Source organism: Macrobrachium rosenbergii, chromosome 14, assembly GCF_040412425.1.
Source record: "Macrobrachium rosenbergii isolate ZJJX-2024 chromosome 14, ASM4041242v1, whole genome shotgun sequence".
Taxonomy (NCBI): domain Eukaryota; kingdom Metazoa; phylum Arthropoda; class Malacostraca; order Decapoda; family Palaemonidae; genus Macrobrachium; species Macrobrachium rosenbergii.
Genome location: NC_089754.1, coordinates 43,022,271 through 43,032,270, shown reverse-complemented (window position 1 = coordinate 43,032,270; position 10,000 = coordinate 43,022,271). Strand labels below are relative to the sequence as shown.

The following is a 10,000-nucleotide window of genomic DNA, read 5'->3' as shown; positions in this document are numbered from 1 at the left end:
TTCCACCATCGTTTCGATACAGAGAGAGAGAGAGAGAGAGAGAGAGAGAGATGATGTACACGCAAACATGTACATCTTGTACAGAGATATGAAAATGTGCAGAGGAGAGAGAGAGAGAGAGAGAGAGAGAGAGAGAGAGATGTACACGCAAACATGTACATCTTGTAAGCACATACTTCACACCGGTCATATATATATGTAAAATGTGCACATATTTATGGAGAGAGAGAGAGAGAGAGAGAGAGAGAGAGAGAGAGAGAGAGAGAGAGAGAGAGAGAGAGAGAATGTGCCCACAAACATGTAAACCTTGTAAGTACATACGTCACACCTGTCATATATCTGTAAAATGTGAACATATTTATGGAGAGAGAGAGAGAGAGAGAGAGAGAGAGAGAGAGAGAGAGAGAGAGAGAGAGATGTGCCCACAAACATGTAAACACTTTATAAGTACATATGTCACACCTGTCATATATCTGTAAATGTGCACATATTTATGGAGAGAGAGAGAGAGAGAGAGAGAGAGAGAGAGAGAGAGAGAGAGAGAGGAGAGAGAGAGAGAGAGATGTGCCCACAAACATGTACACCTTATAAGTACATACGTCACACCTGTCATATATCTGTAAAATGGGCACACATTTATGGAGAGAGAGAGAGAGAGAGAGAGAGAGAGAGAGAGAGAGAGAGAGAGAGAGAGAGACTGGCAGATGTGATGTTTACTGTTGTTATTGTTGCTATCAGTGTGATTACAGTTGTTGTGTCGAGTCATTACGTAAATCATCGTGATGAATGTCATTATTTTCGTCGCTGTTACCGTCGTAATTATCGATGTTTCTTCTTGTTCCTTTCCTGCGCACCTGTGGTTAATAATAATAATAATAATAATAATAATAATAATAATAATAATAATAATAATAATAATAATAATAATGCTTTAATGGTCCTTTCAATTTTTTATAGATATAATTTAAGACTAATAATAATAATAATAATAATAAGCTATTTCTTCATAGCCCTTTCAATTTTTCATAGATATAATTTAAGACTAATAATAATAATAATAATAATAATAATAATAATAATAATAATAATAATAATAATAATAATAAGCTTTTCTTCATAGTCCTTTCAATTTTTCATAGATATAATTTAAGACTACTAACTACTACTACTACTACTACTACTACTACTACTAATAATAATAATAATAATAATAATAATAATAATAATAATAATAATAATAATAAGCTATTTCTTCATAGCCCTTTCAATTTTTCATTGATATAAGACTAATACTACTAATAATAATAATAACTACTAATAATAATAATAATAATAATAATAATAAATAATAATAATAATAATAATAAGCTCATTTCTTCATAGCTCTTTCAATTTTTCATAGATATACACAATAATAATAATATAAATAATAATAATAATAAAGAGATAAAATAATAATAATAATAATAATAATAATAAATAATAATAATAATAATAATAATAATAATAATCTATTACTTCCTAGCCCTTTCAAATTTTCGTAGATTATAATTTAAGACTTATGACATTTGTTACAATTCCGCCTGACGATTCTTGACTTAGATCTTAGCAAGGACATATGTATCTGTTAGATAACTATTCCTGGCATAATCTCCTTAAGGAAAAAGGAAAAAAATAATAATAATAATAATAATAATAATAATAATAATAATAATAATAATAATAATAATAATAATAATACTTCCTAGACCCTTCAGTTTTTCATAAATATAATTTGTCTAAAACTTTTAAAATTTGGTATAATCCCACCTGATAATTCTTGACTTTGACTTTACCAAGGACATGCGAGTATGTTAGATAATTATTCTTGGTGCAATCGTCTCAAGAAAACTGGACAAAGCTAATTTCAGCTGGAGAAAAAGAAATTGCCATAAAACTGACGAGGTGACACAGATTTTATCTTATTTTGTAGGAGAATCAACACGAGTCGCCTACTACAGTTCCAATCTAACTTACTCATGGATGGTGTTCATATTTTTACTCAACCCTTAAAGACAGTACTCACATTTTTTACCCAGCCATTAAAGATAGTATTCATATTTTTTACTCAACAATTAAAGACAGTATTCATATTTTTTTTTACTCAACCTTAAAGATATTATTCTTATTTTTTACCCAACTATTAAAGAGAGTATTCATATTTTTTACTCAATCATTGAAGATAGTATTCACATTTTTTACTCAACCATAAAGATAAAATTCATATATTTTTTACTCAACCATTAAAAATAGTATTCATATTTTATACTCAACCATAAAGATAAAATTCATATTTTTTACTCAACCATTAAAGATATCCATATTTTTTTATTCAACCATAAAGATAAAATTCATATTTTTTACTCAACTATTAAATATAGTATTCATATTTTTTATTCAACCATAAAGATAATATTCATATTTTTTACTTAACTGCTAAAGATAGTATCATATTTTTTACTCAACCATAAAGATAATATTCATATTTTTTACTCAACCACTAAAGATAGTATCATATTTTTTACTCAACCATTAAAGATAGTATCCATATTTTTTGCTCAACCACTGAGGACAATATTCACAATTTTTACTAAACCATTACAGATAGCATTCACTAGCTTTACTCAGCCTTTAAAGATATTCATTGTCTTTTTTAAGCAACCAAATCGCCCGCTATCTAAGCCTCTTTAAAGTAAGAAAAAAGAAAACGGTAAAATTAGGGCCTGGTCCTCCAGAAGGGAACAGGGCTACCTCTTAAGAGGGAAGGGGGGCGTTAATGACCGTAGAGATGTGACGCCAAATGACGTAAATTAATCAGTCTTAAAAGAGGGATGACTGTGGTAATTAGGGATCATGGAATGACTCTCCCTTTAAAACCGTTATTGGTAATTCATATTATTATTATTATTATCATTATTATTATTATTATTATTATTATTATTATTAGTAGTAGTAGTAGTAGTAGTAGTAGTAGTAGTAGTAGTAGTAGTAGTAGCAGTAGTAAGGATAATGGAATCCGAAAAGGAGTCCATAACCAGCTTTCGGAGACCAATCAATTAGTGAAACATCTCCCGGAATTTACTTATCATTTTTAGCTAGCTAGATAGCATATACGATTTAGGCCAAAGGCCAAATGCTGGGACCTATGAGATCATTCAGTGCTGAAACGGATATTGACAGTAGAAAGGTTTGAAAGATGCACCATGAATCAATTGTTAGGGGAGGGTGGAAAGTCAGATGAAAAAGAGAGAATATGAACGGAGGTACAGTAAAAGGAATGAAAAGGGTTGCAGCTAGGGGTCGAAGGCACGCTGCAAAGAATCGTTAGGTATTTTTAGAATTCGGTAAAGTTACACAGCAAAAATAATGCCGTAAGACAGTTGATAAGACGATCCCCGATTATCCATTATCAAAGTTACTCTGGTCACGGGCGCTTGCGGGCAAAATTCACCTGCAAGCTACATGGTAAATGGTTGACAGTTAGCGTTAATCAGAAGGATTCTTACCTGGCTGACTCATAATGCCAGTTTGATTACTTTAAACCAAGATGTTGCAACATCAATTAGTTGACATCCAACCAGTCATCCGCTCAAGATATGCAATCAGCCAATGACTGGATGACGCAAATGAGAAGGAATTACGACCGTTTTGACAGTAAGAAAACTTTGGAGAAGTAGTGAGAGAGAGAGAGAGAGAGAGAGAGAGAGAGAGAGAGAGAGAGAGAGAGAGAGAGAGAGAGAGGATGACGCAAGTGTATAATATCAACCATTCTGACATCGAGCGTACTTTTAAGAGAACAGGCTTTCCGGTGACATCGATGAGAGAGAGAGAGAGAGAGAGAGAGAGAGAGAGAGAGAGAGAGAGAGAGAGAGAGAGAGAGAGAGAGAGAGAGAAGCAAATGTAGAATAACAACCATTTTGAAATCGAGCGTACTTTGGAGAACAGGCTTCCCAGTGACATCAATGAGAGAGAGAGAGAGAGAGAGAGAGAGAGAGAAAGCAAATGTAGAATAACAACCATTTTGACATCGAACGTACTTTGTAGAAGAGGCTTCCCAGTGCCATCAGAGAGAGAGAGAGAGAGAGAGAGAGAGAGAGAGAGAGAGAGAGAGAGATTAACAAACGATAATCAGGTTCGACGTCGAGTATATCATCTTCGTTACCTGTGACTTTGGAAGGTAACCAAATCAGCGTTTCCCCAGATGCAGAGAGACAAGATGAACTCAAGAAGAAGAAGAAGAAGAAGAAGAAGAAAAAGAAGAAGAAGAAGAGGAGGAGGAGGAGGAGGAGGAGGAAAAGGCGTTTGGTAAGCCATTGTACGAAACACGTAACATACACACCTGACCACTTGCATGTGGGCGAGTTGAAAAAACAAAACAAGAGTTAATCCAGCGAATATCATACTGAAAGACATCAAGTTCTTCATGTGGCCATGAAAGACATGGGAGCAGAGCTGGACTTGAGAAAAAAAACTTTCTTCTTTTGCAAAAACCTAAACAACTGCAAAAATTCAATTGCTTGCAATCTCCGGTGCAGCAGCCATCGCAATACTAAGAAGCACAGAGCATTTTAAAACTACGCGGTATCATAAGAAAAAAAATATATTGACATGGCCAGTAACTATAGAATTTCTCTCTCTCTCTCTCTCTCTCTCTCTCTCTCTCTCTCCGTTCCACTAATCTCAGGTGTCCCACCCAATTCCTGCCTTGTAAGGTGAGTCCTCTGAAATTACAAGCGATGGGTGTGACGTATCTCCTAAGGACTAACCCCTTAGCCTTAGCTGTATCCCCCTCCCCTTCCCCCTCTCCCACTAGGTGGGAACCACCCCCACTAGGGGGGAAACCCCCGGCACGATCACGGACCCGCTCTTGGTCTAAGCTGCCACAACGCAATACGAAAAGCCTTAACAAAAATTTACAAATAAATAAGATAAAACAACAAAGATAAATAAGCTAAAACAACAAAAACAAACTAGATAAAACGAAGAAAATACATACGATAAATCAACAATAACGCGGAACAAAAAAGTTCCGCCTTCATTACGTCGTTACGTGAACTATTATCATTACGCGTAATAAAGTGTTTTTTGAGCGGAAAAATGCATGGAAAAAAATGAAATAATGATGTTTCATCTCATTCATTATATTGGAAGGGAATTTTCTCTTCCGTGAAGCTGGTGGATGGATATTCACGGATTAAATCGCCTTGCGAACACTCAAACCCCATTACCAAATTGGATGGAATCACGATAATGACTAAATTGTTTCATGGGGTAATATTTATCGAGCAATTGGGAGAAGAATAAATATATATTATTTTCCTGGATCTTAATACTGGAGGAACGGGCAACCAGAGAGCCAAAACTAGCCCAGACCGAATTTAAGAAAAAGAAGGCTGGGAATATTTATCGAGCTATTGTGAGAAGAATAAATATGTTTTTTTCTGAATCTTAATACTGGTGGAACGGGCAACCAGAGAGCCAAAACTAGCCCAGACCCAATTTAAGAACAAGCGTTCGGGGAAAAATCAGTTGGGTTTAACCCAGACGGGACGACAGAGCCGTCACTATAAAGATGGAAGACTGTACGGAACATTTTCGTATTATTATTATTATTATTATTATTATTATTATTATTATTATTATTATTATTATTATTCAGAAGATGAGCCCTATTCATGTAGAACAAGCCCGCAGAGACACTGATTTGAAATTCGAGGTTCCAAAGAATATGGCGTCCATAAGAAAGAGGTATCAATTCATGAAGTCATCATTACCACGAGAACTTATACACCTTTACGGGACGTAAGAGGAACGTTGATAAACCCTAGCAGTCTGAAGCAAGTAGGCAATTGATCGTAAAGAGGCCCGAGAGCCGGCGGAGTAATAAAATATGTAGGTCTTGACTGTATGCTAGAAACACTCGTGGCGAGATGAATCCAAGTGACATAGCAATATCCTCTTCTCGTTATGTTTTTTTCAGTCTTTTTATTAAAGTCTCCTGATTCCCTCCACAAAGACTGTTGGTGCGGTGGAATCTTATCGCTTTGATCTCGGAATGCTGTATGGGTCTTTCGTTTTTTAATATTAAACATTTTTACCTTGGACTGTTCCTCAGTCCGCACGCATATAAAAATACATTTGCACGCACATTTCCAGATCGTGTATTAACAGTCTTGTTGCAGGATAGTAAAAAACAAATTACTGAAATTTAACAGTACGAGAATAAACTTACTTAATAATAAAGTTCAGAGGCAAAGGCCCTCGAGTAAGTACAGTGAAACGACAAATTTCATCAGTTCATCTGGACGCAGCTGTCGTCATAACCTGGGTTTCTGTTGGAACTTTGGAAATTTGGGCTGTAATTGCTTTGCCAGTTCCGGAGACAACGGGTATAAATAAGGAAAGTACAAAGGAATGTTAGAAAGCTTTAGATTTTTATAATATGAGGCAGAGTTGCCAAACCTTTTTCAGATGACGAAGACCCAGCGATTTTCTTGGGAAATGCGAGAGCATCGCCACTATTTGGGAACTGCAAAGCTGTCAAGTTATTAAGAAGAGAGTAGAATAAAATAGAATATTAAATTTTGGCCAAAGGCCAAGCACTGGGACCTATGAGGTCATTCAGCGCTGAAATGGAAATCAAGAGTAGAAAGACCTGAAAGGTGTAACAGGAGGAAAACCAAGTAGTTGTATTATGAAATAATTGTTAGGAGAAGGTGGATAGCAAGATGGAAGAAAGAGAATATGAATGGAGGCTGAGTAAAAGGAACGAAAGAGTTTGCAGCTAGGGGCCGAAGGGGCGCTGCAAAGAAACTTAAGTAATGCCTACAGTGCACCGCATGAGGTGTACTGACGGCCCCCTAAGGGGTCCAATTATTAAGATTATTTTCAAATCCCACAAAAAATTTTAGACTGTTTGAACAAAATATTCAAAAATAAATCTTGCACAGCTCAGATATTTATCAGGAAATCATAAACATTTACTAAGCTTGCACGTTATACTTAACTCCATTTAATGTAATGGCATACACAAGAAATATGTTTGCCTTTTAACATAACATATTTTCGAATACTTAGAATCTGAATACTGAATGATAATCTAAATAAATTAAAATATTTTACGGGAATATTTCGAAAGAAGTTCCTAAATTCTGCAAAAGACCTGTTGCACCACCTTAAATATTAAAAAATAATTCCAGTTGCACAAAGCAACAGTGCACAAAGTCTTTGCAACTCTCATGTTGCACATTTGCGGATGTACCCATGATTGCACGACGCACAGATTATGTTCGCCCTCAGCTTGTTTATTTCACTGAAGATTTTTTTTTTTTAAATACAAATGTAAAACAATAGCGAAGTAAAACCAGTAATTCTCTTTGGAAAACACGTAAAGTGTTAAGTTTGAAAAATGTAATGTTTCAACGAAAAAAATTTATGAAGAAAGGATTAGCGTGGAAAATTGTTACAGATTTTTTTTTTTTTTTAAACGTTTACATTACACGTCTCATAAAGTTCAGTCCAGATGTTTACCTTTTAAAATAATGCATTGTTCATTACATTAAGCTTACTGTGATACGCACGAAAAAATATGAAAAATATCACTTTTCCTTTGCATAGCAAATGCAACTGCAGTTAATATTATTGAGTAAGAAACCAAAACAAAGAGCAAATCTCTCTCTCTCTCTCTCTCTCTCTCTCTCTCTCTCTCTCTCTCTCTCTCTCTCTCTCTCTCCTTAAGCAAAAAATATATATAAAGGTTCTTCGTGCTGCACTACATCTCATAAATATACTAAAATAAAATAAGCGCAGTTTTACTAGTCAAGAAGTATATTTTAAGAATATTAGACAAGTTATGCAATTTACACTCCATACTCAGCTGCAATGTAAAACTCAAATAACAAATTATGATTAAAACTGAAGACAAAGGAACAATATATATATATATAATATAATATAATATTATATATATATATATGTACATATATATGCATATATATGTATATATATATTTATATAATATATATATATATATATATATATATATATATATATATATATATTATATATATATATATATATATATATATATATACATACATATATATATATATATATATATATATATATATATATATATATATATATATATATATATATATATATATATAATACACACACACATATATATATAATATATATATATATATATATATATATATATATATATATATATATATATATATATATATATATATATATATATATATATATATATATATAAGATGCGTGTATGTAGAAGCCATTTAAGCAGTCTTACATTTGTCCTATGCGTGCATACTAAAACTGTATTATAACGTGAGTTTCCTTTTATTTGTTTTGTATATAAGGAATAAGTGCAGCATTAAAATGTACGACAAGTGTTACTAGAAATACTTTGTATCATTATTACCAACAAGCTTGTTGGCACGTGCTACACGAGCTGGAACCCATGCTCCCCTACGTTCACTATCCCCTACCTACCCCACCCCCAGGGCAGACAAACAGGTTTGCAGGAGGAGGGTGGATGTCTCCCCTATCCTCCCGTTCGCCTACATACCCCGCCCCCACCCGGGGCGGACAAACCGGTTTGCATGGGGTGGGTGGCTGTGTCATGTCACCACTACTGTCACCCGGGGATGACAAACAAGATCCACTCGGAAGATATGAGTACATGATATACTTATGCTTAGGTTGTTGCTGAAATATATAGAAATTCATTAAACCACTAGTGCGCCCATACTGTCAGAAAACTCTTGAATCTACAAAAGAGGTGGGATGATGGTCCCCAAGCGATAAACTCCATTGCCATTTCAACTACTTCAACAGCGGGCCATTGGCGAGAGAGGCTGATCCCTTGCACGTTTAGCGTGAACTATGCCCCCGGCTCTAAACGACATTCAGACAAGGGCATCATCAGTCCAATTATTTCCCATGCCAGCAGCGAGAGAATCCCAATGGACTATGACCCCGAGCCTGTGGTAGTGTTGAATAAATTTTATGAGAATTAGGCTGTCAAGCAAAGCACTGGGGAACTTTCGGCATTTCAGTTTTCGAGACAGTGAAAATAGGGAGCTAGAGTGGTTGGACAGCAAGATAAAGAGAACCAGAAAATAGGGGAGGTGAGTACACTGATCTAAAGGGGGAACACTGAGGAAATCCTTCATTTGCATTAAGTAACAGAGAGAAGATGGACAGAAAGACGGAAGAAAGGAAGCGGGAATGGAAGGAAAGAAAAAAGCTGAAGAGTGGGTGCAGCTAGGGACCATGGGGAACCCCTGCGGTGACAGTGGTGGTGGCCTTGGAATGCGCACACAGGAAAATTAAATGGCTAATTATCTGGATACAAACTGTATTCTATATCGCACGGTCATTGAAAGTCCGTGTGCCAGCATGCGATTCCCCGTCTATCTCTTTCCATCTCCTTCTGTCTTTAAAACCCCCTTTATGTCCGTTTAACATGCAAATCTTTCCCGAGCGACATTTTACAATCGCAAGCTGGGCTTAGATGACATTCAGATCCTCGCGAAATCGACTTACGATCCCTCCTAAGTAAGTATGGGTGGCTCGGCGGCAGACACGGCTCGTTGAACTGAGGACTTTCGAGTTTTCGAAGGAAGAGTTTATTGGGGTCTGAAGGAGAGAGAGAAAGAGAGAGAGAGAGAGAGAGAGAGAGAGAGTGGTTCGTGTCATTCGTCCCGTAGGGGGCTTTCGCTCCCGTCGCATGTAAAGGATGGATGATGATGACGGCAATGTGGTGGCTTTTTTTTTCCGGCAATGGTGGTCTCTTTTTTTTTTTTTTTTTTTATGGGCTGTCGGATTATGCTCTGTTCTTGCATGGGGAAATCTGCTCATGGCGCGTATTTCGTTATTTTGTGACAGTTCTAGTTCATGTCAGATTTTGTCATTTTTTTGGTCATTTTTA

General features: G+C 35.5%; 1 protein-coding gene across 1 annotated transcript in view; it reads left to right on the top strand.

The window, feature by feature from the left end:
• The window catches only part of LOC136845541 (uncharacterized), a 9,078-nt gene extending 4,163 nt beyond the window's left edge, over positions 1-4,915 (top strand). Inside the window, exons 3-4 of the mRNA XM_067115722.1 lie at positions 4,217-4,344; positions 4,853-4,915. Coding sequence (XP_066971823.1) covers positions 4,217-4,344; positions 4,853-4,915 — 191 coding nt within the window. The remainder of the gene's footprint in view (positions 1-4,216; positions 4,345-4,852) is intronic.
• The last annotated feature ends 5,085 nt before the right edge of the window (positions 4,916-10,000 follow it).